Source organism: Entelurus aequoreus, linkage group LG03, assembly GCF_033978785.1.
Source record: "Entelurus aequoreus isolate RoL-2023_Sb linkage group LG03, RoL_Eaeq_v1.1, whole genome shotgun sequence".
NCBI classification, from domain to species: Eukaryota; Metazoa; Chordata; class Actinopteri; order Syngnathiformes; family Syngnathidae; genus Entelurus; species Entelurus aequoreus.
In genome coordinates this window covers 57,022,792-57,050,381 of record NC_084733.1, presented here as the reverse complement: position 1 = coordinate 57,050,381, position 27,590 = coordinate 57,022,792, and the positions used below count along the sequence as shown (strand labels likewise).

Below are 27,590 nucleotides of genomic sequence, written 5' to 3'. Positions count from 1 at the left end.
AATAGACTCCCTTTTTAGACCAGTTGATCTGCCGTTTCTTTTCTTTTCTTTTCTACTCTGCTCCGGGGTGGACCGCTAGCCTGTCCATCAGATGGGGACATCTCTACGCTGCTGACCCGTCTCCGCTCGGGATGGTTCCCGCTGGCCCCACCATGGACTCGACTTTCGCTGATGTGTTGGACTTTCACAATATTATGTCAGACCCACTCGACACCGAGGATGTCGTTGTGGCTTGTACAGCCCTTTGAGACACTAGTGATTTAGGGCTATATAAATAAACATTGATTGATTGATTGATTGAAACAGAATATGTTTCCATGGAAGATGATCCAGATGAGATGTGGGTGCAACAGTGTGTAAAGTACAAAAAAGTTGAGAAATTTCTTGTTGGTTAAATGATTCCCACATAGACCGCTAAAAAGCTAAAAGTATATATTATTATTTCTTTTTCTGTGTGTCACTGATTTTGTTTATATTGTATGTCCTCATCATGCTGGCTTTCCTTTCTGACTTTGCCTCAATTTTGTTTAAGATATATTTTTTCTTTTGACCTGTGTTTGTATTTCTGGGTCTCTTTAATCTCTTCCCCACTTCCTGGTTGGACTTTATCGGTCAATCTGGGATGAAAGAATTGTATGTCGTACAATTTGAACCTGTTTGTTAAAATGGCCGTTATTTTTTTTAATGTGCAAGAATATCCATTCATCCATTTTCTAACGCTTGTCCCTTACGGGGTCGCGGGTTGTGCTGTAGCCTATCTCAGCTGCATACATATGTTTATTAGGACTTGTGTGCAGACTTTACTAATACAGTACAGTACTGTTCACGTAATGGGTAAACGGTATCTGTAAACAAGAACAATACTACCCCCTAGGGGCCAAAACTGGTATTGCGTTATTCGTTATTTGTCTTTCAAGGAATATTCCAAATGGGGTAGTACTGTAGTAGGAATTGCAGTAATTAGAAACCAAATTAAACCGATTTTTTTTTTTACTAATATTATTCATCCAATTAAAATTCAATTGTCATTTGAGGACCCTTCAAATAATCGGGGGCAGTGGGCGTGACTACGAAAATCAGCATCAAACGGAAGTGGATAATGTTGGGGATCACTCATCTGATTGGACGCTTTTGTTGTTTCAAAGAGAGGTGTCCCTCTTCTTTTTTGTCACCAAGGAACCCCACGTGGATTAGTCATGTTACAGTGCAGTATTGTGGCCCTTTCTGTGTGGACTTGGAGTAGAATGGGGGACATGGTGTGTGGCAAATGGCACCTAGGAAAGATGGCACAGGCTCAGGGGCATGAGAAGCCCAGCTGGACTAGAGAAGAGCTGAGCTGCCTCCTGGTCGGGGATGGAGCTGTGGGGAAGACAAGCATGATCATCAGCTACATCTTCAATGGATACAACAGCGAGTACAGGCAGACTGCTTTTGACGTGTTTACAGGTACGACAAGTTGTTTAAAATTAGTACCACTATTGCTCAATTTTGAGTTTTGTTTCTGATTAATTACCAGGATTAGTTCATGTGAATGGAGTCCAAACACAGCTCAAACTTATAGATACAGCCGGACAGGTAAATATCTCATAAATCCAAGATGCAATTTATGTTGTATTTATATATCATTTATCATTGGCATCAGGAGGAGTTTGGGCATCTTCGCTCCTTGTGCTACGCCCATGTGGACGTCTTCATCCTGTGCTTCAGCCTCGTCAATCCTGTCTCTTTTGACAACGTCACGTCAAAGTGGATCCCGCAGATCCGTGCAGGGAACTCGACCTCTCCCATTATTCTGGTGGGGACCCAGTCTGACCTTCGCCACAATGTGGACGTCCTCATTCATTTGAACCGACTCCGCGCTAAACCAGTGGGCCAAAGCGAGGTCAAGAGGTTGGCACGCCGCATCCGAGCTCATGACTACATGGAGTGTTCAGCTCTGACCCAGCACCACCTCAAAGATGTGTTTGACTGTGCCATCTTTGCTGCCATCAAGCAAAAACACAATAGTGCAAATAGCCAAAAGCTGAGTTTGAAACGCTGTTTTAAGACTTTTTGTGAATGTGGATTGAGGAAACTGTTCCAATAATGTGAGGGGATTGGTTTTTATACATTACGTTTACCTTACTTTCTCTTTCTGGTTTTCCTAAAACTCTGGTTTTGTTTGTTGTTATCTGTGTTTGTGTATGTGTTTGTGCCAAACTCTGTAATAAATGCACTACAGAGCAGAACACGTTCCATTCAAATTGTGCTTCCTGGGTTTAATTTTACTTGTAAACAATGTGGTGGAAGTTAGTGTCAGCGAAGAAATTGGAGGGAAAACAGCGGCAAGTGTTTTTTTGGAACAAATGGTCACCTGCTGATTCTTTGAAGTGCTAGTTTACAAGACAAAAGCCATTTAAAACCATCCTTAGCTTGAAAGATTATGTCAGGACCCCAATCACATTTCACCCTTTGCAGGCTACTTACTGAAAATATTGCATTTTGCAACTTTTTCACAATTTCTGTCATTTAATTAATGGCATATCAGATTATTATTTTTTTAATGTTATTACATATTTCAAATATTCCAAAGGAAAAGTCAATTACATACAATTTTATAAATTAAATGTTTCATTCTTTGCTTTACATTGCTCTTTTTTTTGGTATAAAAAGCAACTGCTAAATTATTAAATATGGTTCCTTGTCCTATAAACCAGCTACTACAATATATATTATCTTCATTGATAGTTAAATTAAACAGCATTTTGTTGAATTGTAAAAGCTCTTGCCAGCTATTGTTACAATTTGTTACAAGTTCATACATTCACTGGAATTAATAGATACAGAGCTTGTTCAAAGAACGTAAGTGTAAGTAAGTAACATTTATTTATACAGCACCTTTCACAGACAAAAATAGATTAGTATTTCTATGAACTACATGCATCTTTTTTAATTTTCCTGAGGGAACTCTCCTGAAGGAATCAATAAAGTACTATCCATCTATTTATCTATCTATCTATCTATCTATCTATCTATCTATCTATCTATCTATCTATCTATCTATCTATCTATCTATCTATCTATCTATCTATCTATCTATCTATCTATCTATCTATCTATCTATCTATCTATCTATCTATCTATCTATCTATCTCAAAAATTGGAAATATTTGAAACGTTAATTTATTTCAGTAGTTCAATTTCATAGATGTACTACACACTGACTGAAATATTTCAATAATATATTTATTATATTAAGACTTTTGATGGTCATAGACTACAACTAATAAATACACCGTATTGTACCTCATACCGTTTAAAAAAATGTCAAAAACTGCAATATTGTGAATTACTGTACTCTTTCATGCTCAAAACACTAAATCCAAAAAAAAACAAAAAAAAAACATTCTGACCCTTTAACTGGTCTTTTAATCTGTAATAAAATATTTTGCACAATATTCCAATTCATTGAGATGCACCTGTATGTATTCCTACAGTAAATTCAACTTGATAATGTTGTTTTTACTTCTCTGTGGTATTTCACTTGGTGTACAGCAGACTAAAACAAAAATACATATTTAAATTTTGCAATCTATTAAATACTACTTAAATCCACCTCGCTATCTGATGCTGGAATATTTACCTGTGTATATTATATCAACTTGCTTTTTAATGTATTTATTTATTTTTTAAATAATATATATTCTATTTTAAATACGTGAATTGTAATGAGATATATCAAAGCTCAATGATATCCATACATTTAAAATTATACTTGAATAAATTAGAATATTACAAATATTACCTACAATTCAAACTAAGTAGCCGAATGTTCGGTACTTCATTCCATTATTACTTGTTGTTTGCATGATGTCTTTTGTTGTTTGGGCCATGGCCGCTCTTTTCCCTTAAAGAACTATGTTTCCCATAATGCAACAAAGCCCAGCCTTTTTTGACCCTGTGAGTGGAAATAATCTGATCAGCTGATCTGACCTGGCAACAAAATAACGTAGCGAGAGAGGTCTGCTTGGGAGGGGACTCCAGAACAAAAACAATGACACTGCTCGAAACGATTTAAACATACAAGGTACACTTTTAAGGACTTTTAAAGCTCTGTTGCAGAGATTCTCTGCCCGGTTTTTAGTGTCAGCGGCAATCCGAATTTGTTTTTTTACATCGACTGACTGCAGCTTTGTTGATGTTTTTACTGCATGCTGCTACTCATTTGGGTGCTAATGAGCTGTTCTGTCAGAAAATATTATTTAGGAAAAGCTGAAAGAGTTCGCAGGCAACCGCTAGCTTTAAACTAAGCATTCTTTGTTTGAATGCCAAATATTATCAGTCGTGTTAGCCGTCGAGCTATTACGATTAAGGGCAAGTTTGCTAGCTAGCTTGTTGTTAGCATTATTTGCACATTCATCGTTCGTCGTCTCGGTTGCCATTGATTTAACACACATTCTATATTTTTTAATATTTTTCGTCAGTGTAATGTGTGTGTATTGTATGAATTTCTAACTTTTCGGTACACGCAAACTAACAGTTGACTATGCTATTGGTGTATATCTTTGTTGACACACTGATAGCAAATCGTTACTGATTGTTACATTCATGTGGTTTTATATACTTGAAATGTACGCCAATTAAATTATTTGATTTCATGTTTACACATCAACCAGCAATCCTGTCACAATGCACATAATTTAAGTTGTCCAGCCATTCAGGCAGTATTATTAAATATTTTGCATTGGAAGCTCTGTTGAAAATTGCTGGCACTACAGAGAAAGCGTTTCCATTCAGTTCTATATTTAGGTGACAGAAACGATGAGTGGGTATGGCTCATCTTCAGAAACGGGAGTCAATACAAGTCTGACATGTCAAGAATGTTATACCTGTGGTGGCTCTGAAGAAGCTGTCTTTGAATGTGAAGAGTGTAAGACATTGCAGTGTGCTTGCTGTGACCTGGAACTTCACAGTCAGGAGCAACTCAAGAACCACCAGCGGCTCAGGATAAGCCCAGGTCACATCCCTTACTGTGACAACTGCAAAGGGGGTGACAATGGCAAGTGTAACAGGTCCGTGGTACGCTGCCAGAACTGCAAAGTCAACTTGTGCCAAGAGTGTCAAAAACGCACACACAGTGGAGGAAATAAGAAGAAACACCAGCTCACGCCATATCTTCCGTCACCAAAACAAGCCGAGGTCAAATCTGTACAAGCTCCTGTTCAACCTCCCGCCCGAAAAGTTGATGAGACGGAGTCACGCAGGACAAAACTGTTGGGGAATGTGTCCAGTTTCCTTCTGGTTGATGAAAACGAGGAAATGCAGGTAGGCTATGCAAAAGCCACACATCAAGAAGGTTGAGTAAAGTCTTGTCTAATATGGTTGTCATTTTTCTGTCTCAGATTAAAGATGAAACTGTATTTGTGAAGAAGCTAACATGTTCGCCCAGCCAGCTCCTGAAGGTGGTGTCCATCTTTGGTAACACCGGAGAGGGAAAATCTCACACCCTCAACCACACCTTCTTCATGGGCAGGGAGGTGTTCAAGACGTCCCCCACACAAGAGTCCTGCACGGTTGGTGTATGGGCTGCTTTCGACCCTTTCCATAATGTGGTGGTCATCGATACCGAGGGGCTCCTGGGAAACAGTTCCAAACAGGGTCACAGGACCCGTCTCTTGCTAAAGGTGCTCGCCATTTCAGACCTCATCATATACCGCACTCATGCGGACCGCCTCCATGATGACCTTTTCAAATTTCTTGGGGACGCCTCTGAGGCCTACTTGAAGCATTTCACCAAGGAACTGAAGGCTACCACGGCCCGTTGTGGTCTGGACGTTCCTCTCTCCACTTTGGGCCCTGCTGTGGTTATCTTCCATGAAACTGTCCACACTAAACTACTTGGTACAGGTATGAATTTTTGTATCATATCCTAATCTCCTCTGTAATCTAATTTTATCAACAATTAGGGGTCTATACGTGTGTCTCCATCATCATCAGCTACTTCGAAGTGTATGAATACAGGCAACAGGTTTTTTTTCTTTAAAAGACTGTGAAGGAACCAAGTGTTATGTATAGAAACACTTATTGGGAAGAAAAATGTGCATTATACAGAGAAAAACGACTGCTCCGTGAATAGAATGGTAAATGTGCATTTTTGCATAGCACCCACACTTTTTTTTGGAACCCATCGTAACACTCATGTGTTATTTTGTTCCTATGTATAGCTAAAATTATGTGTTAAACCCCAAAATAGATTGTGACATTTTGGATGCCAGGGGCCAATTTGATACATTTTGTGCATTAAGGATGCTAAAACCAAACCGATGTTGGTCAATATATGCTAAGATAGCTGAATATATTGTTCACATTTTAACTTTGTGTGATGGCCAGGTCAGTTAGTTTAATATATTATAGTATATCACATTAATAAATTATTTTGTTTTTGTAATATGTGGAGGGCCATTAAAAAATGAGCTCCAGGTCAAAAAGGGGCCCCGGTCCACGCTCTGCTGTAACATTTGTCCTCAATAATAGTAATAATCTAATAGATGTTGTACCTCAGTTAGTCGTAGGGTACATCAACCCCTTGAACAAATGAATGCCTCTCCAAAATTAGACCTTTTTTCCCTTCAGGTTATGGCTTCTACCTTATTAAAGTTCCCTGAATATATCCAGTGGATTGATTACCATGTTGGATAGCTACAGTAAATCCTGTGTTTGTATTCGGTTATTGTGAGGAAACAGGAAAGGAACAACATTCTGTTGTAACTTTGAAGCAACAAGTGTTGGTCAACCATTCAGCGAACATCTATTTCCACCTTTTTTCTTACTGTAGAATTTGTACAAATAAATGCACCCTTCAAATAAATGCATGGTGTACAGTTAATAGTCCACCTATTACTGTGCTAATGAAGTGAAGACGTGTGGTCAGTGTAGGCAGGTGAGGTAGAGCCTCAGTAGTCATGATGAAAAAAAGTTAAAAACATATCAAATAAATACTAATATTTGTCTATTAAACTGTATTATAAATGTATTTTATGTATGGTCACAATATTTTTTTTAAAACATTTTCTTAGAAAAAAACATTACTGCACATTTCTTAACCTGATAAGAGGCCGCTTGCTATAGGGTTTCCTCGGTGCTTAGTACACAAGAGAACCTACTAGCAGTGTTTCCCATAAACTGCCAAGATACCTGTGGCGGTGGGGGCGTGGCTATGGGCGTGGTCACCATGACATCATCAAATAATTTGCATAATTTACTACAAAGATATGATTTTCTCTAAAAAGGCTCAAAAAATGTATACTTACTAATTAATAATAACAGTTTTGTTTTAAACATCCATCCATTTTACAATATAATTACAACACTTTATGTACATATTTATATACAGATTTGAACAATAAGTTATTCACTGAAATATATTTATTAATTGTGGTTCTTACAAAAAATATATCTTATAAAAATATAAAAGCTAAAATGTCTCTTAAATTCCTACTGAAACCCACTACTATCGACCACGCAGTCTTATAGTTTATATATCAATGATGAAATCTTAACATTGCAACTCATGCCAATACGGCCGGGTTAACTCATAAAGTGCAATTTTAAATTTCCCGGGAAACTTCCGCTTGAAAACGTCTATGTATGATGACGTATGCGCGTGACGTCACGACGGCAATGGAAGTATTCGGACCCAATGTGTCACCATACAAACTGCTCTGTTTTCATCGAAAAATTCCACAGTATTCTGGACATCTGTGTTGGTGAATCTTTTGCAATTTGTTTAATGGACAATGGAGACTGCAAAGAAGAAAGTTGTAGGTGCGATCGGTGTATTATCAGCGGACTACAGCAACACAACCAGGAGGTTGTGTTGTGTTTGAGCTGGATAGCAGACGCACTACCGTGAGTACAGCTTTGGCTTCCAAACATTTGATCGCTTGCCCGTACGTGCGTGTCGCTATGTGCATGTCACGTACGTAACTTTGGGGAAATATGTGTTTCTTGCCGACTCTGATGGCGGCCGGGGTGTCGTCGAAAGCTACAACGCCCGCCGCCGCTCCGTAGCTAAGTTAGCTTCAATTGTTAAGCTTCGCCGAGCTGGAACTTATTACCGGTAACCGTATATTTACATGTTCATGGTTTAATAGTATTGTTGATATTCTGTCTATCCTTCCAGTCGGGTTTTTTTTAAATTTTGTTTCTATCTGCATTTGAGCCTGATGCTATCACGTTAGCTCTGTAGCTAAGTTAGCTTCAATTGTTAAGCTTCGCCAAGCTGGAAATTATTAACCGTGTATTTACATGTTCATGGTTTAATAGTATTGTTGATCTTCTGTCTATCCTTCCAGTCAGGGTTTTTTTTTAATTTTGTTTCTATCTGCATTTGAGCCTGATGCTATCACGTTAGCTCTGTAGCTAAAGAGCTTCACCGATGTATTGTCGTGGAGATAAAAGTCACTGTGAATGTCCATTTTGCGTTCTCGACTCTCATTTTCAAGAGGATATAGTATCCGAGGTGGTTTAAAATACAAATCTATGATCCACAATAGAAAAAGCAGAAAGTGTGGAATCCAATGAACCCTTGTACCTAAGTTACGGTCAGAGCGAAAAAAGATACACCCTGCACTACACTCTAGTCCTTCACTCTAACGTTCCTCATCCACAAATCTTTCATCCTCGCTCAAATTAATGGGGTAATCGTCGCTTTCTCGGTCCAAATCTCTCTGGCTCCATTGTAAACAACGGGGAATTGTGAGGAATCCTTCCTCCTGTGACGTCACGCTACTTCCGGTATAGGCAAGGCTTTCTTTTATCAGCGACCAAAAGTTGCGAACTTTATCGTCGTTGTTCTATACTAAATCCTTTCAGCAAAAATATGGCAATATCGCGAAATGATCAAGTATGACACATAGAATGGATCTGCTATTCCCGTTTAAACAAAACATTTTCATTTCAGTAGGCCTTTAAAGCTCTGCCCCTTTAATTAGTGCATACTAAATAATGTAACTTTAGCCTACTACTACAACCATATTATTTACCAGCAACATAAAGTGAAACAGAGGCAGAGGTGTCCTGCCACAGTCAGTAACAAATAAACAGAAAACAGTAGTGGTGGTAGATAGACACAGAGCTTCATCAAACATCTGATCCACTGAACAAAGAGCTCCAAAAATCTTGATCCTACACTTCTCTTTTTTAATTAAATCTGAACAGCCGATATGGGCATCTACATCAACTATATGATTTGCCTAAGAAGCTGGACAAAAAAAAAAAAAAAGCCGAAAAATCTATTTGTGGCGGCCTTCTTAATTCTTTCGTGGCAGGCCGCCACAAATAAATGAATGTGTGGGAAACACTGTACTAGTTTTAGGGCCTGCTTGTGCCTTCGGGAGAGTGTTAGATAGCCTGCTGGTCACTAAACATTACATGAATAAATGTATTTAGGAGTGCATCAAATACGGCCGTAAAATATCCCCAAAATTATACTTTAACCAAATAAAAGCATGTTTTATGTACGTTAATGAGCTGAAGTATGTTTGGAATTGTATTAAGACTTCCATCCATCCATCCATCTTCTTCCGCTTATCCGAGGTTGGGTCGTGGGGGCAGCAGCCTAAGCAGGGAAGCCCAGACTTCCCTCTCCCCAGCCACTTCGTCCAGCTCTTCCAGGGGGATCCCGAGGCGTTCCCAGGCCAGCCGGGAGACATAGTCTTCCCAACGTGTCCTGGGTCTTCCCCGTGGCCTCCTACCGGTCGGACGTGCCCTAAACACCTCCCTAGGGAGGCGTTCGGGTGGCATCCTGACCAGATGCCCGAACCACCTCATCTGGCTCCTCTCGATGTGGAGGAGCAGCGGCTTTACTTTGAGCTCCCCCCGGATTACAGAGCTTCTCACCCTATCTCTAAGGGAAAGCCCCGCCACCCGGCGGAAGAAACTCATTTCGGCTGATTGTACCCGTGATCTTATCTTTTCGGTCATAACCCAAAGCTCATGACCATAGGTGAGGATGGGAACGTAGATCGACCGGTAAATTGAGAGCTTTGCCTTACGGCTCAGCTCCTTCTTCACCACAACAGATCGATACAGTATCCGCATTACTGAAGACGCCGCACCGATCCGCCTGTCGATGTATTAAGACTTATTTTGGATTATTTCGTCAGAAAAATTATGTCAGAACAACTGCAATAATATACTTCGGGGTACAATCGCACACCTCCATGGTGTCCAAAAGTGGCGCCTGTTGTTTAGTTGGCCATACTCTCTATATGCACGGCTACGAGCAGGTGAGCAGGTGCTACCATCTCTTTTCAGAGTGGAAGCTTTTTTTTTTTTTGTTAGAAACAATTCAGATTTTTCAATGAATTAAATAATATGGCTGCAATTATGGAATATTATATACCCATGGTCAAAAAACTCTCCAAACTAGACTTTCAGACAAAACCGAAGGTAATCATATTTTGTTAAAACAAAGTACATTTTAATGGAGAAGAATAGGAATATGTACTTCAGATACAGATAAAATGTAAGACCTCAAATGTTTTTTAATTTTATAAATGTAAATACATGGGACTAGAAATTGTTTGAAAACTAAAGTTTTATTTCAGTGAATTATTCTCTTCTATATTTGGTATCATCTTAATGAGCAACCTGTATTAACATTGATTAGATAATGTGAATATAAAACTATGAAAATCTCCAAAGACATCAGTAGGGTGAACTTGACTGCACATCACCGTTTTCCACAGATACTGCACCAAATGCACCAACTTCCTATTTTCCCCTTCCTCATATCCTGGAGCTTTCAATGCCCTCTAATGTACAAAACAGGACATACAAACATAATTTGGCTCCTATAACTAGAATGCTCTTCAGGCCAATCAAATTGTACCGTTTTATTGATACCCACATCACCTTTGGTAAATGTTAGATTTTGCTCATTAGACTATCTATGCAGACATTGTAGTACAAGTGTCAGAACTCTTGGTTGGAAAAAGCCTGGAACTTTACAGATGACCCACGCCTCTATTCAAAAAAATAATTGTGTGATCCAACATTACCTTAAAACTGTGCAACGTTTAAAAGGTTTGTGTTTGAACTTCAGCTTATTTTTGGAAACGATGATGATGCACCAACAATGAGATCTCCAGTAAAATGTGATTACTGAACTATTGGATATCTTTTCAATTTGTTTTTTGTTTTAGATAAGTCACACGAATCACTAGACCGGCTGCTGTCTGAGCGTTTCAAAAAGGTTTCCCGTTTCCCAGAGGCCTTCAGTTCTGTACAATACTGGGGCACACAGACATTAATCCCGCCCACTGACTTCTGCGGCCTGCGGAATAAACTGGAACAGCTCCTGGACAACAACGCCACACGTTCTCCTCGCACCCCTGTGGTTATCTTCAAAGCCCTGCTGGTAGGACAACATCGAATAAATACAAAACTGAGCCACGAATACTACACCAGTTTTCTGTAACAAAGTAACACATTTGAATAATTTTATTTTATATTGTGACGTGTTTATTTCTTATAGGCGTTAAGTGAACGCTTCAGTGGGGAAATTGGAGATGAGCTGTTGGCTCACAGTTGTTTCTTTCCCGATGAGTACTTCACTTGCTCCAACTTGTGCCTCAGTTGTGGGTCAGTGTTTGCTAAAGTCCATTGCCATCACTTCTTGCAGTGTCCTGCTGTCAGTGCTTGTTTAACATTCTGACCCATGCTGTTCTAATCGTAGATCTGGTTGCAAGAACAGTATGAACCACCTCGGAGAAGGAGTCTGCCATGAGGCAAAACATCGTTGCCGCTATTCTGCTCAGTATGATAATCGTATTTACACCTGCAAGGTTAGTACAGTAACTCATTATTTTTTATCTGATGGTGATCATCGGTTGACCACACTTGTATATGGACAAAAGTATTGAGACACCTGACCATTTCATTTGCCCTTTGCAGCAAGAAATTCCACTTTTTCGCTGAGAAGGTTTTCTATATAATTATGGAGTATGTGAACATTTTGTGAATATCTGTGATGGCTCTCAAGTTCTTCAACACTAAACTTATCCAAGCATGCCTTCATGGTTATGCTTGTGCGCTGAGGTCAGGCTATTCTGGAACAGGATAACTTTCCCCACAAATTTGGACACATAAAATTGTCCAAATGTCTTCATAGGATGACATTTTCACTGTTTCCCCTAAACTGCCAAGATGCCTTTAGCTATGGGGGCGTGGTCACCATGACACCAAGGGCGGGCTCTTATGACAAAAGTGTTTGCACGGGAGGTAAAACCTGTTGTAAGTGTGCCATTTGTTATCATAAGATTGGTCATAAAAGTAAAAAATAGCGTCAGACCTTGTGTGATTTCTTCTGGGGGCAGCAACAATATAAAATTATTTTGATTTGGTTTCAAGTAAAAAAAAAAACACCCCTATTTTTAAGGTGTGGCAGTAATGAAAATGTCGTGATGGCGCGCCACATTCAATTATATGAAGGGAAAACACTGATTTTACCACAATAGGGTGTCAAAATACTTTTTTCTATTAACTAATGTGTGTATCCCTGTGATTATCTTTAGACACTCCAAAGTACTTGTTTTGTTGTCATCTTAGGCTTGTTATGAAGGGGGAAAGGAAGTGATTGTCATTCCAAAGACTTCAGCCTCCTCAGACTCTCCTTGGATGGGCCTCGCCAAATACGCATGGTCTGGGTGAGCACCGACAGCGTCAGAGTTAAACAAACTTGGGTCAAGGCTTATGTTAAATTCATGCTGCCTTATTTTCACTCTTGTTTCAGTGACATTAAAGCATGTTTTTCCACAAACACACATAGAGCTCAATGACCTTTTGCTCACAGGTCACATTTCTAACCAGTAAGGGTGTACGGCACATAATCAGATTTGTCGATAGTGTACCGATTTCCCACACAGCACACATTAAACACAAGGAACATGGAGTGCAACTGCCGCGCCATCATGCGTCTTCTCTGCAAACAAATACAGTGCATCTTTTGGCTAGCGGAAGTCATGGCAAGCGACAGTGCCAAGGACAAGCCAGAGCTTGAAAACCCTCTGTAGTTGTTAAAGTCTCCTTTAACTTGTCTGTATGGTATACTGATCATATATTGGTCCTAGTGTTTGAATGTGAATGTGAATGTTGTCTATCTGTGTTGGCCCTGCAATGACGTGGCTACTTGTCCGAGGTGTACCCCGCCTTTCGCCCGAGTGCACCTGGTATAGGCTCCAGCACCCTCGCGACCCTGAGAGGGACAAGCAATAGAAAGTGGATGGATGGATGATCAACATTTAAAAAAATATATATTTATCGGACAATTACCTGCTGCAAATCTGCTTTTCTTTTACGTTTTATTTAAAAAAAACATTAAACCTGTTTACACAAAACCTAAGCAGTTTTATGTTTTGTGATTTGTTTCCTTACGATATCGAAAATGAATAGAACTGTGACTTTAAAAATTAGGTATGTAACAAAACCGTAAAATATGGCGTACCCTTACATTCCCACTAACCAATTAATGCTTTGTTCTGTTATGTTACACAGATATGTTATCGAATGTCCCAAATGTGGAGTGATCTATCGGAGCCGTCAGTATTGGTATGGAAACCAGGAACCTGTGGATACAGTGGTCCGCACTGAGATCCAGCATGTTTGGCCAGGGGTAAGAAGCAATGTTACAGTCTGATATTCTGCTTACACCTCATATTTTAGCCTGCGCTGCAGTAGGCTTTGTGTTTGAATCAAATGACAAGTGCATTTTCCACTAAAATGACAAGCTGCTTCATTGCAAATAGACCCTCCTTTTTTATCCTAAATAAAAATATATAGGTAGTGTTGCAAGGTAGGTGTTATAACGTTATCTATAGCTACATTTCTGATAGACTGTACAGCTTGATTTGGTACAGTACACCTTGATTTATTTCGTGGTTCTACTGCAGACTGGACATATACATGAAATACACTATTTCCATGAGCTCAATTAATATTGTGACAGCAAGAACGTTTGTACCCGACGGCGTGGCGAAGTTGGTAGAGTGGCCGTGCCAGCAATCGTAGGGTTGCTGGTTACTGGGGTTCAATCCCTACGTTCTACCATCCTAGTCACGTCCGTTGTGTCCTTGGGCAAGACACTTCACCCTTGCTCTTGATGGGTGCTGGTTAGCGCCTTGCATGGCAGCTCCCGCCATCAGTGTGTGAATGTGTGTGTGAATGGGTGAATGTGGAAATACTGTCAAAGAGCTTTGAGTACCTTGAAGGTAGAAAAGCGCTATACAAGTATAACCCATTTATCATTTATCATTTACCCAGCCGCTTAATTAGTCATAACCCATGGCATTGTTTTAATTTCTGTTTTCATCCCGTTCTTTAGCGTCTTTAAGTAATGTACATAGCTTGGTTGAAAATCTCTTCATTCTTTATACAATTAGAGCCTTGACAACTGCATTAAAAGAAAAAACAAAAAAAACACATTAGCATGGTTTTAAAGCCATGCAGCAAACTTAAAGAGAAGTAATGCCAGCATACTTACAAGTGCACTGCTCAGGCAGGTGCATTTGTCATAGGTGACCTGCCAAAACTTACACAGGGAACAATTGGTTAAACCTCTAACTGCATTGTATAATAGATAGGAGCAGATAATTAAATAACATTCATGTAACAATTCTTTGTCAATCGATTAACAAGAGAGGGTGTCAAACATTTGTACAAATAAACAAATTGTCCAAAATGGACACCCTATTTAAAATAAACATTATTTGAGTTATAATAGTATTTATTGCATACCAGTCTGCTTAGCCTGCTTCATTTTGTAGTAATACATTGTCTGTGTTGTGCAGTCTGAGGGCTTTTTAAAGGACAATAGCAATGCAGCACAGCGTCTTTTGGATGGAGTGAACTTGGTGGCCCAGTCCGTGTCAGAGCTCAGTGTCAAACCTGCCAAGGCAGTCACCTCCTGGCTGACAGATCAGATCGCCCCAGCCTATTGGAAACCCAACTCTCTTATCTTGGTAAGCGACACGTAACAGCCCCACCCCCTACCACACGACATCGCCAGCCTTAGTCCACACTTCTTCATGTCCAGGGGGATGTTTACAATCTCTGGTGCTCCTTGCCTGTTACACAATCTTTATGTGCTGCACACAAGATAACATGTGGACCTTATGTCCCCCTTACCCAATCGAGCTTGGTCAATAACATGTTTTTTGGCTCCCACAAGATGTGCCATAAGTGTCGAGTGCGCTTCCAGGAGAATGACACCAAGCATCACTGCCGTGCCTGTGGGGAGGGCTTCTGCGATGGCTGCTCTTCCAATGCCGCAAGTGTCCCCGAACGAGGCTGGGGTCTTGCCCCTGTCAGAGTGTGCGATGTGTGCTTTGAGCAGAGAGCATCACACACAGGTATGTCACGTTGCCGCTGTCCCCTTACTGTTTCATTTCGGCGGTTAACGCTCAGAGTTGTTTCTTATTGCAGAGCGCGAGAAGGAGGAGGAGGAGGAGGAAGGTGGAACTCTTGCCAGAAAGGTTGGAGAGGCAGTGACTAATACCATCGGGGTTGTAGTGACCGCAATTGACATCCCTCTGGGTGAGTGTTGCCCAAAGCAAAACCTAAAGAGGATTGTACTTTGGCGTATGAATGCATTGCCCTCTGGTGGCAGAGGCGTATCATCTTTACTCTACTAAAGTGCTAAGTTCCATTTGACACTAGTGTTCTGCTTAATAAGAAATATACTATAGATTATTATTACTTGGACTTTTTTATTGCCTTGTCAATTCTTCAAATGTCAAATGTCATCACTTATAATGTCACTCAAGTCATTAATTTACAAACCCTGGCTAACACATAAAACATTTGATGGTAGCTCAATGGAATATGTGCACAAGCTCTGCTGTTTAACATTCAGCTCTGTCATTTATTGTGCAGTGTTATTGTACTCGAGAGATGCAGCAGATGTCCAGTTGCTCAGATAATTTTGTTTTAAGGTCCCACATTTCAAACTCACTCTTGTTGTACATAATTTAAATGTTATTGCTAATGGTTGTTTTAAGTCTTCATGCATATTACTTAAGGTGTCTTTATCTAGTCATCATTCACTAAACACACATTATCAGTGAAGGAAACCTGTTTGCGAAAAAAATCATTAAGTACATTGTACAATCTAATGGGACTCAATCGCATTTTTTGTGAGTTACAAAATACTGAAAACACCTCTCTTATTGATCTAATACCCCAATCACCATAATAATTTATTGTTAAAGCGTGTCAATGAAAATGGAGTATCCCCGTTGACTGTGTGGGTTCCCTCAGGGTACTTCGGCTTCCTCCCACCTCCAAAGACGTGCACCTGGGGTTGATTGGCATCACTAAATTGGCCCTAGTGTGTGAATGGGAGTGTGAATGTTGTCGGTCTATCTGTGTTGACCCTGCGATGAGGTGGAGACTTGTCCAGGCTGTACCCCGCCTTCTGCCCGAATGCAGCTGGGATAGGCTCCAGCCATCCCCGCGACCCCAAGTGGGACAAGCGGTAGACAATGGATAGATAGATATCTTTGTAAAGGCAGAACCTTTATTTTAGTTGTTATATTGAATCTCAAATTGCATAGTGCAGGTGTACCTAACAGAGTGTCAGGTATGTGTATGTTTGATGCCCAAGAAGAAGTGATGGCTAAATACTTTTTATTTAGTGTTTGTGCATTTTTTTTGCGGAAGTGAAGATAGAAGACCAACAAATAACATGAAAGTTGTAGTCAGATTATGTTGGAGAAATAAAAAGCTCACTGCTTGGAAGCATCTGTGAAATATAATTTTACAGTTTCATAAAGAGGACCCAGCAGGAAACAATATGAAGTCAGTTTAAAGACCCACTCAAGCAACTCTAAATGGGTTATGGTATGATTATTATTATTTTTTTTACATTTAATACACTTCCTTGTGTTCTACATAATAAGTAATGTTGGTTCTTTGGCCAAAATCATGCATAGTTTGTTTTAGCCACTTTCTGGCTGTCATTTCTGGATGTGCCGTTTCGTGGACGGTCTTATTTATGTGCCTTCACTTTGATTGCTTATTCTTACGATTAGCCATGTTGTAGTTTTTAGCGCTTCCATATTAAGTCTGCTCACTGATATAGTGTAAGTTAGAACTATATGCTACTTTGTATTGGAAATGGCAACAGTGGAGGATGCATGTGCATGTACGAGCCAGTCTACCTACAACAAGAGGATGGAGAAAAAGAAGTAACATTTTGACTACAGCGTCGGACTGCAATGCCGGACTTGTGCAAAGCTCATCGGGTAAAACTTTACCATGAATGGAGATATCCACTGATGTCACAAATGGGGCAAATTTCAAACGGTTTGTTTGGAAGTAATTTGAAGGAAGGCAGGATTGCTTTATAAATATTTCTGCCATGCCTCCATGGTTCGAGTTCAGATTTTTGGGACTTCCAAATACACAAAAACAGGTACGAATAGGTAAGAAAATTTGGCTTTGCATAATAGGTCCACTTTAAGGAGAGTGGTACATTAAACACAACTATGTGCCTTACATCATCTGTTTGGATTGTTATACTACTAGCCTCCAGTTCAGACCTCAAAGTCACCAAATTTACTGAACTGGATTTTGTACTGTATTATAGAAAGCCAGGGTGTAGAATGATGAACTCCAATGTGACAAGAGTTTACATGGAGTTAAATATTTTGGTTTGACATGCATCTTCTAGTGTTTTGCCATTCCCTTTAGAGGTTGCCAGCTGTCACAGATGCTACAGAGGATGTGTAAAAGAACCCCCCACCAGCTGGAAAATGCTTGATCAAGGCGAGAGAGATCATGAGAGTGTGATGCGTTTAACAAACAATGAGTCCACAATGACCGTGTATGATCGACTTCTCATAAAAACTAAAGATCCTCCACAGGAAAATCCTTATCCTCTTGATCCTAACATTTAGCCTTGAGGCCATCAATTTGTGTAATAGACTATGGGAGGCATTTACAAAAAGCACTTTTAACCGACAATGACAAACATTTTTAACCAACAATGACATCACAGTATTGTTATAGTGGGGATATTTTTTATTTTTTTTATATATGATTATTTTTTAATTCATTATCCCCTAACAAGCTGCACAAACAAACGCTGGACTCATGCTGCACTTTTATTAGTATGAGATCTTACACTTTCTCCTCACTTTTCCATGTCCCCTAGCACGCTTTGCAGAGCCAACTTTCACTGGCCGGCTAACGCTCCTCTGCTCTCAGGAGAAATAGGCAGTAGCTTGTCGGTATTACGAGAGTGAGCGAGTGTACTATCTTTTGATTGGATGGAATTTTTTGTCTTTTTTATTGAATTCTAATAAAATAGTCCACTGTATCCTACCTTGAAAAACGACAGAAAGAAAATCAAAAGTTTCTTTAGAACAGAACAAGGCAATGACGAGTCAATTAATATCAATAAATCAAATAATATTGATAATAGTAATGAATCATAGGGTGGTGTCTTTGAAATCAGAGTATATGGCCCTGAACATTGTTTGCGTGCGTGCGTGCGTGTTTTTGTGTGTCTATTGTTTTAGAGACAGTGTATGACTTCCACCAGTGGTATGACTTTATCCATTTTATACATACACTGTAACGCTGCACATCGATTTACAAGGCTATTCCTTTAAAAGTGCTATTCCTTTAAAAGTGATTGTTTTCTTAAAAGTAGAGCAAACAAGTGAAGGTAAATGTCCATGTCCTATGTCTGCTGCTCATAAACAAGCTCTTGGGCCTTGCTTCTCAAACTTTGTTTCACTAAATGCAACCTCAGAAAACACTTGGCTCTCCAAGTACCACCATAATGACCAACATTAAAATACAGTGGTGTAGGAGGGCTAAGTATTCATTAAAAACAAGGCAGAAGTTCTATTAACAATTATAATTAGTTTTTTTGGCCACTGTAACATTGCACATAATGCACAAACATCATCAACAATGATACTCCATATACAGTACATATTCACAGACTTCTTTGGCGTGCTACTACATGGTATGCGTACCACAGTTTGAAAATACTGCTCTAGGGAAACATCCATCCATTTTCTACCGCTTGTCCCTCTCGAGTCGCTGGGGTGACTGGAGCCTATCCCAGCTGCATTCAGGCTGGGTACACCCTGGAACATACTACTCTTATAACTTATTTAAAGAGTCCATGTTGCATAATGGTGACCTTTAAGTGTTAAGTACCTCAGTCAACAATGTTTATGCTTGTAATACTTCTCATGTACGCATGTGCATGGTGCATTGACACCAGCTTGTGCTGTAGTCTGTAGTGGTATTCAAGTATCTATGTCGTGTGCTCCTTTAAGGCCTGGTGAAAGACGCTGCCCGTCCTGCCTACTGGGTCCCCGACCAGGACATTCTCTCTTGCCACAATTGCCAGAGCGAATTCACCGCCAAGCTGTCCAAGCACCATTGCCGTGCCTGTGGCCAAGGAGTGTGCGACGACTGCTCCCCGGAGCGTCGACCGGTGCCGTCCCGTGGCTGGGACCACCCCGTTCGTGTGTGCACCAGCTGCAACCAAAAAACAGGAGAACTTTAACACAGACGATTTTCCTTACTCAGACTACCTCCAGACAGAACCCTCCATCGTACCTTTTAGTGGGTCTGTCTCGTATCTGTGGAAAGGAAGTAGTTAGCTATACTGTAGATACACAGAGGACACTTTAGCAAATTTGGAAGTTGAGAGTTCCTGCGGCCTTTGTAGAACAGCCAGAATATGTGAGTTTACATGACTGAGACTGTAATCTGCATTTCCACTCTTTATTAGTCAATGTGGATATCTTGTTGACACAAATCCTAAGTTGTATGTTGAATAAGGCTGATGAGTTATTTTTTTTTACAATGAGAAAATATTTTAAAAAAAACGTTTAATTTAAAGAATGCTAGCTAGTCAAGAGCATTATTAGATTTCCGCCACATTCAGTATATTATTTCTCTAATGTATGTGTAAGAGCCAGGAGAAGTTTAACGAAGTCCAGGTTACATTTCATGCTGTGTTGCAACATTTGAGTTTTTGCACTAAGCTTTTTTCAGCTGTTATAGGCTGTTGCTTATCATGGCCAAAAAACAGATGTCCATATTTATCATTGGCATAAGGTTTTGGATTTTCTGGGGTGCCAAATCATTCAGGTCACTGTGTGTGTGCTGGTATGATATTTATATTTAATCATGTCATTTGTGCTTGTATGCAGATACAGTATAGAACTGTTAGCAGCTTGAAAACTGAGTGTATGTTTGACAATTGATGATAAGAGAAAAAACACTGGTATGCATGGCAGTGTGAAAGATCACTTTGGTCTTTTTTGTTTAGTGGCTAAATGAATTTACCATCTCTTTCATCAGGCAGGGTACATGTTTTATTATGACTGTTCATTGGTATTCATGCTTGATTTTTGTCTCTAATCCAGTCTTATTTATTCAATTCACTCACCCTGACAAGGTCCCATGCAGTCATAATGTTGCTTATGTTTCTTATTTTTGGGGGATGACATTATTTACTGTAAACCATTTCAATACTTCTAAGTGACTGCAAAATGTCATGTCCTTGTTTCAAATGTATGTACCCAAAATAGCTATAACAGAATAGCATTGCATGCTAAGTTTGAAGGAAACATTTGTCAAGCATACAATTTATGATACAAAATTGTTTTTGTTGGTTTAGTTCTATGGTCTGGGGAAAGTTAAACGTGTGTGTGACTCTCAAAATAGATTTGCCAAAATGTTGCATAACACCTACCCTCATCTGATAATGTTCCACAGGATTAAGTAGGAAATGTCACATTACTGGAGTGCATTCCTATTAAAAAAATCGGTGCAATCTGTTGCTTCATATATCTTTTGTGGCGTTTGATAATCATATTGTACAGGTTTTTTACATTATCATCTACAACTAGCCATATATTCCACTTGTTTTAGGAAATACTTTGCATTCAAACCATTGTGTGATTTAAAAAATCATATTTCGTGTGGCAAAAGCTAAGTTGGAATGGCCTCTGTCATTCTGTTGTGTTTTGGGCGTTGCGTGTCAAGCCACTGCAGACTAATGTGGGAGGGAAAGATAGTGTTTATGCCTTTTAGCCCTGCTGCCCTTTTTTCTCATCAGATAAAGTGAGGAAACCCATTTCCTTAGAGCTTATTGATGATGACAAAAAATAATTAAAAAATATTTGGCTAAATAATTAAACACAGCTTCCGTATTGAGACTTTCTGCCACAGCGTGTGCTTGAAATGATAAAAACATAGTTTTAATCATCTAAAATAATGCTATTTGGCAACATATTGTGTTGCTCAGTTAGTTGTATACAAATACATAAGTGAAGGAAAACCCTTTAAAATTATTTTGACAGTTTAGCCCATAATGCCACGCCCCATCTGCATATACGCGCGTCTATTGGTCAACAAATTCATCCTGCGCTCTGATTGGTCAGTTTCCATAGGTTTCCCTCAGAACTGCAAGACGCCGATATTGCATTACATTGTGGCAAAATGGCGGCTGTCATTCAGAATCCACTAAAAGCGTAAGTAATTCAGACGTTTTTGGCTATTTGTTATTAATTACTTATTTGCCAACTTGCACGGTACCACGAGTCTGTCTCACATTCGAAACCTGGTTGAGTGCGTTCGGTCGTTATTGCTGTCTAATTTAATGTTGGTGTACTTCTTGCATGGCAAAGTAGTCTGCTTAGTTGTGTTATTTACACAAGGTTTTAACGTTTAGCGCTTAAACACCTTCGCCTGACTGACACTAGCATAGCTTCTCTCCGGCTTGGCTTTGCCCCCAAGCGCCGGAGAATGTCCGCCTCGCTTGGCTATACATTTTATTTGTAGAAAAAAAACTGTCGACAGTTGTGCCTTGGAATTATTAAGAGGTGATTTTATGTCGGAGGTTTGTCAGGCAACGCAGTGGAATATTCAGAGACATTCCGAAAGTGCTTTCTAGTTTTCAATTTGTCGACATGTCAACTTTGGCTCCTCCGAGCGCAGACGTGGTCAGGAGCCGGCGAGGCGAGGGAGGAGGAGGAGGAAGAGGAGGAGGCATTTTGTGTTTGCATGCTTGCAGGCCAAATGCACTAAAGTGACAGCAATGGCACTGAACCGACGTGAGCAAAATAAACTCATGATATGTATGCAATATGCATTGTTATCCCCTCAAAAAGCAACGCTCCACCTAATTTTCTCAATTTCTTCTTTGTCCGTTGTATTGTCTCACATGCAACCCCAAGGCAGTTTCCTTTGGCTGTTGACTTGTAAAACTAGGCGATGCTTTGCACAGCAAAACAGTCCATCATCATTGTCCTGCTACAAAGTAGGCAGTCCACTGCGCCTTTAAGTGGAGGAGTGCTAGAGATTAGCTTGGTCCAGGATCCAGGGCCCATCTGTCAGGAGAGATGCTCCAACAGAGAGGAAGTGTTGGGCACAAGCAGGAGAACCATCTGCTTCTTCCAAGGAGGTATCCCTTTTTTGCTCCTTCCCATCTTCCATAGCCTGGAGCACAGTGGACCTCACCACACCTTGTCCGATGCTATTGTTACTGCTGCAGAATTGCCCAGTGCTTTTCCACTCATGTTAGGTTAGCTGAATTGATTGGAGTTGAATGCATGCTCATCACACAACATATTGGATGTGTGTCTTGTTTGCCAGTTGACACATGCCAACTCTTATAATTCGTCTTATAATGCATGCCTGCAGCATGTAGTTTTGTTCTGTGTTGTATTTTTTGCGTGACAACCCCCACCTGTATTCCTGTCTAGTGGAAAATCTCCCATCAATCTGTTTAGTGGCCTGAGCAGTCGTTGCTAGCTGTACAATCAGCTCTGTTTTGTTGGCTGCCGATAAAGCAATACTGTAATACTTTAAATGAACTGTTTCTTCACAACAAATTATGCTGGTTTCAAAGCACAAAATCGATAACCGCATTTTTCGGACTATAAGGCATACTTAATATCCTTTCATTTTCCCAAAAATCAAAAGTGCACCTTAAAGGCCTACTGAAATGAATTTTTTTTATTTAAACGGGGATAGCAGATCTATTCTATGTGTCATACTTGATCATTTCGCGATATTGCCATATTTTTGCTGAAAGGATTTAGTATAGAACAACGACGATAAAGATTGCAACTTTTGGTATCTGATAAAAAAAAAAGCTTGCCCCTACCGGAAGTAGCGTGACGTAGTCAGTTGAACATATACGCAAAGTTCCCTATTGTTTACAATGATGGCCGCATGAAGTGAGAGAGATTCGGACCGAGAAAGCGACAATTTCCCCATTAATTTGAGCGAGGATGAAAGATTTGTGGATGAGTAAAGTGCAAGTGAAGGACTAGTGGGGAGTTGAAGCTATTCAGATAGGGAAGATGCTGTGAGAGCCGGGGGTGACCTGATATTCAGCTGGGAATGACTACAACAGTAAATAAACACAAGACATATATATACTCTATTAGCCACAACACAACCAGGCTTATATTTAATATGCCACAAATTAATCCTGCATAAAAACACCTGCGTGTTTGTTACGCTAGCTCCTAGCTCCTCTGCTAGCTCCTAGCTCCATAGAACACGCCAATACAATTCAAACACCTGATCAACACACACAATCACTCAGCCCAAAAGACCGTTCACCTAACCCAAGGTTCATAAAGCTTATATATTTTAAAAAAGTTACGTACATACGCAAAAAAAAGTTGCGCACATACGGTCAAGCGATCAAATGTTTAGAAGCCAAAGCTGCATACTCACAGTAGCACGTCTGCGTCTTTGTCATCCAAATCAAAGTAATCCTGGTAAGAGTCTGTGTTGTCCCAGTTCTCTACAGGCGTCTGTGTATCGAAGTCAAAAGTCCTCCTGGTTAGAGTCTCTGTTATCCGAGTTCTTCCATCTTGACTGCATCTTTCGGGAATGTAAACAAAGAAGCGCCGGCTGTGTACTCTTGTGGCTGACTACGTTCGAAAAATACGTCCGTTTCGCACCGACAACTTTCTTCTTTGCTTGCTCAGCTTCCTTCTCCATAATGCAATGAACATGATTGAAACAGATTCACGAACACAGATGTCCAGAATACTGTGGAATTATGAAATGAAAACAGAGCTTTTTCGTATTGGCTTCAATGTGGAAGGCATACCCGTGTTCGCCGGTCTACGTCACGCGCATACGTCATCCGCAGAGGCGTTTCGAACCGGAAGTTTAGCGGCAAATTTAAAATGTCACTTTATAAGTTAACCCGGCCGTATTGGCATGTGTTATAATGTTAAGATTTCATCATTGATATATAAACTATCAGACTGCGTGGTCGCTAGTAGTGGGTTTCAGTAGGCCTTTAATTAAACATACTTGCCAACCTTGAGACCTCCGATTCCGGGAGGTGGGGGGTGGGGCGGGGGCGGGGCGTGGTTAAGAGGGGAGGAGTATATTTACAGCTAGAATTCACCAACTCAAGTATTTCATATATATTTCATATATATATATATATATATATATATATATATATATATATATATATATATATATATATATATACATATATATGTATGAAATACTTGACTTTCAGTGAATTCTAGCTATATATATATATATATATATGTATTTATTTATTTATTTATTTATTTTATTATACATATAAATAAAAGAAATACTTGAATTTCAGTGTTCCGGATGCTATCCAGTAGATGGCAGTATTGTCCTGTTTAAGAGTGTCACAACATTGCTGTTTACAGCAGACGAACTGCTTTACGGTAGACGAAAACTTGACTGCTGTTGTTGTGTGTTGTTACCGCGCTGGGAGGACGTTAATGAAACTGCCTAACAATAAACCCACATAAGAAACCAAGAACTCTCCCTCGATCATTCTACAGTTATAACGTGATTGGGCAGGCATGCTGTTTATATTGTGGGAAAGCGGACGTGAAAACAGACTATCGCCGCTGTCCCCACTCAGGTCCGCATTGAGCTGGAGGGGGCGTGGCCTCCAGCTCCGGCTGAATTCCGGGAGTTTATCGGGAGAAAATTTCTTCCGGGAGGTTATCGGGATAGGTGCTGAATTCCGGGAGTCTCCCGGTAAAACCTGGAGGGTTGGCAAGTATGACCTTAAAGGCCTACTGAAACCCACTACTACCGACCACGCAGTCTGATAGTTTATACATCAATGATGAAATCTTAACATTGCAACACATGCCAATACGGCCGGGTTAACTTATAAAGTCAATCAATCAATCAATGTTTATTTATATAGCCCTAAATCACAAGTGTCTCAAAGGGCTGTGCAATTTTAAATGTCCCGCCACACTTCCGCTTGAAAACGTCTCGGTATGATGACGTATGCGCGTGACGTAGCCAGTTTAACAGAGGTATGGCTTCCCCATTGAAGCCAATACGAAATAGCTCTGTTTTCATCTCATTATTCCACAGTTTTCTGGACATCTGTGTTGGTGAATCTGTTGCAGTTTGTTCATTGCATTATGGAGAAAGAAGCTGAGCAAGCAAAGAAGAAAGTTGTTGGTGCGAAGCTGATATTTTGCGAGGGAAGTCAGCAACACAACACAGCCGGTGTTTGTTTACATTCCCGAAAGATGCAGTCAAGATCGAAGAACTCGGACAACAGAGACTCTAACCAGGAGGACTTTGATTTGGATACACAGACGCGATACCGTGAGTATGTAGCTGTGCTTCCAAACATTTGATCGCTTGCTATAACTAGCTCGAGCTAGGAGCTAGGAGCTAGCATAACAAACACCTAGGTGTTTGTTATGCGGGATTAATTTGTGGCATATTAAATATAAGCCTGGTTGTGTTGTGGCTAATAGAGTATATATATGTCTTGTGTTTATTTACTGTTGTAGTCATTCCCAGCTGAATATCAGGTCCCACCTGCACGCTTCCAAACATTTGATTGCTTGCCCGTACGTGCATGTCATGTACGTAACTTTGGTTAAATATATAAGCTTTATGAACCTTTGGTTAGGGGAACGGTTCTATGGGCTGAGTGAGTGTGTGTGTTGTGCAGGTGTTTGAATTGTATTGGCGGGTTATATATACGGGATCCCGTCCATATAACCCGCTCGAGCTATAACTAGCTCGAGCTAGTAGCTAGGAGCTAGGAGCTAGCATAACAAACACCTAGGTGTTTTTATGTGGGATTAATTTGTGGCATATTAAATATAAGCCTGGTTGTGTTGTGGCTAATAGAGTATATATATGTCTTGTGTTTATTTACTGTTGTAGTCATTCCCAGCTGAATATCAGGTCACCCCCGGCTCTCACAGCATCTTCCCTATCTGAATCGCTTCCACTCCCCACTAGTCCTTCACTTGCATTTTCCTCATCCACAAATCTTTCATCCTCGCTCAAATTAATGGGGAAATTGTCGCTTTCTCGGTCCGAATCTCTCTTACTTCTGGCGGCCATCATTGTAAACAATAGGGAACTTTGTGGATATGTTCAATTGACTACGTCACGCTACTTCCGGTAGGGGCAAGCCTTTTTTTTATCGGATACCAAAAGTTGCGATCTTTATCGTCGTCGTTTTATACTAAATCCTTTCAGCAAAAATATGGCAATATCGCAAAATGATCAAGTATGACACATAGAATAGATCTGCTATCCCCGTTTAAATAAAAAAAAATCATTTCAGTAGGCCTTTAAAACCCAGTGTGCCTAATGTACGAAATAATTCTGGTTGTGCTTAACAACCTCGAAGCAATTTTATTAGTAATGATAAGTGTGACAAATAGATGGTAGTTACACATAGGAGATACGTATAGACTGCAATATGATGCCAGTAAACAAAACCAGAACTTTAAATGTTCCATTGAAAATAAAGAACATTACACACGGCACTCAAAAATCTGTCAAAATGTTCTAGTATGACTTTGAAGCTGCACCGCTTGATGGATCGTCGACCCATTACGGCTACCGTAGTCAGATACAAGTATTACTATGGTGTGTGTATAAGGACCGCAAAATGGCACCCATTAGCAGACATATTATCTGGCGTTTTGTTTCACAATTTTATGCAAAACCAACTTTTCTTAGCTTCTGACACCTGCTGATGTGTTTTTGAGCTCTACATAAGTCCTGGAAATTTGCGTAAGTCTGCCACTGTAGTCCGTGACGATGCCGTAGTTGATAAGCGTCTTCTTTTTCTCTATCTTCTTGTTATGGGTCATTCATCCACCGCTTTTGCCACTTGTAATATAAAGTAGCGTAAAGTTCTAACTTATATCTCGCTATGGAAGCGCTAAAATCTACCAGTGTAGTGGGTTTACATAATTCACCTACGGAACTTTAGTTATTAGAGAGTTCTGGTCGGACGGTTTTTCACGGTACGCATGTTGTTGCACGAGTGAGCCATGGATGAGAAGATGCTGCTTCGTTGTTGATTTAAGTAAAGTCTGAATGTCATTAAAACAGTTAGTCAACACCTGTCCTTGCACGCACACCGGTACAACAAAGATGACGGGTAGAAGACGCTGTCGAAGGTGAGCCACGTAAATAAGACCGCCCACAAAACGGCGCATCATGAAGCGACTGTCAGAAAGCGACTTGAAGATGGTCTGTAAAACATAATCTAT

General features: G+C 40.1%; 3 protein-coding genes across 10 annotated transcripts in view; all 3 read left to right on the top strand.

Annotated features, from left to right (window-relative positions):
* The first annotated feature begins 316 nt into the window (after positions 1-316).
* On the top strand, positions 317-2,243 carry LOC133645726 (rho-related GTP-binding protein RhoV-like). 2 transcript variants are annotated; one of them, XM_062040583.1, is made up of 4 exons: positions 317-340; positions 1,177-1,446; positions 1,517-1,575; positions 1,643-2,243. In XM_062040583.1, the coding sequence occupies exons 2-4, from the start codon at positions 1,197-1,199 to the stop codon at positions 2,084-2,086; spliced, it is 753 nt and encodes a 250-aa protein (XP_061896567.1). In that variant the 5' UTR covers positions 317-340; positions 1,177-1,196; the 3' UTR covers positions 2,087-2,243. The 2 variants fall into 2 exon arrangements, with proteins under 2 accessions (XP_061896567.1, XP_061896566.1); XM_062040582.1 differs by lacking the exon at positions 317-340 and having other exon boundaries at positions 1,071-1,446.
* Positions 2,244-3,949: 1,706 nt separating this feature from the next.
* Positions 3,950-20,845, top strand: LOC133646662 (zinc finger FYVE domain-containing protein 1-like). The gene is made up of 11 exons (XM_062042270.1): positions 3,950-5,304; positions 5,382-5,886; positions 11,187-11,401; positions 11,519-11,625; positions 11,720-11,828; positions 12,592-12,689; positions 13,537-13,654; positions 14,829-14,999; positions 15,209-15,389; positions 15,463-15,573; positions 19,335-20,845. Exons 1-11 carry the CDS (start codon positions 4,801-4,803, stop codon positions 19,565-19,567), a joined length of 2,352 nt encoding a protein of 783 aa, XP_061898254.1. The 5' UTR covers positions 3,950-4,800; the 3' UTR covers positions 19,568-20,845.
* Positions 20,846-21,426: 581 nt separating this feature from the next.
* The window catches only part of LOC133646661 (zinc finger protein DPF3-like), a 109,303-nt gene continuing 103,139 nt past the window's right edge, over positions 21,427-27,590 (top strand). For 2 of the 7 annotated variants that reach the window (XM_062042268.1, XM_062042269.1), the window contains exons 1-2: positions 22,032-22,127; positions 22,251-22,477. In XM_062042268.1, the coding sequence (XP_061898252.1) occupies positions 22,416-22,477 (62 nt within the window). In that variant the 5' untranslated portion in view covers positions 22,032-22,127; positions 22,251-22,415. Of the gene's footprint in view, positions 21,546-22,027; positions 22,128-22,250; positions 22,478-27,460; positions 27,498-27,590 lie in introns of those variants that run through there. The other 5 variants (XM_062042261.1, XM_062042267.1, XM_062042262.1 and 2 more) reach the window with 5 other exon arrangements.

Excerpts from the sequence above, each read along its gene's own strand:
- LOC133645726 (XM_062040583.1), top strand. The coding sequence starts at position 1,197 with ATGTTACAGTGCAGTATTGTGGCCCTTTCTGTGTGGACTTGGAGTAGA. Across the intron at positions 1,447-1,516 it reads TGCTTTTGACGTGTTTACAG|GATTAGTTCATGTGAATGGA; the intron begins GTACGACAAGTT and ends ATTAATTACCAG. Across the intron at positions 1,576-1,642 it reads TTATAGATACAGCCGGACAG|GAGGAGTTTGGGCATCTTCG; the intron begins GTAAATATCTCA and ends CATTGGCATCAG.
- LOC133646662 (XM_062042270.1), top strand. The coding sequence starts at position 4,801 with ATGAGTGGGTATGGCTCATCTTCAGAAACGGGAGTCAATACAAGTCTG. Across the intron at positions 12,690-13,536 it reads GCCAAATACGCATGGTCTGG|ATATGTTATCGAATGTCCCA; the intron begins GTGAGCACCGAC and ends TATGTTACACAG. Across the intron at positions 13,655-14,828 it reads TCCAGCATGTTTGGCCAGGG|TCTGAGGGCTTTTTAAAGGA; the intron begins GTAAGAAGCAAT and ends TGTGTTGTGCAG.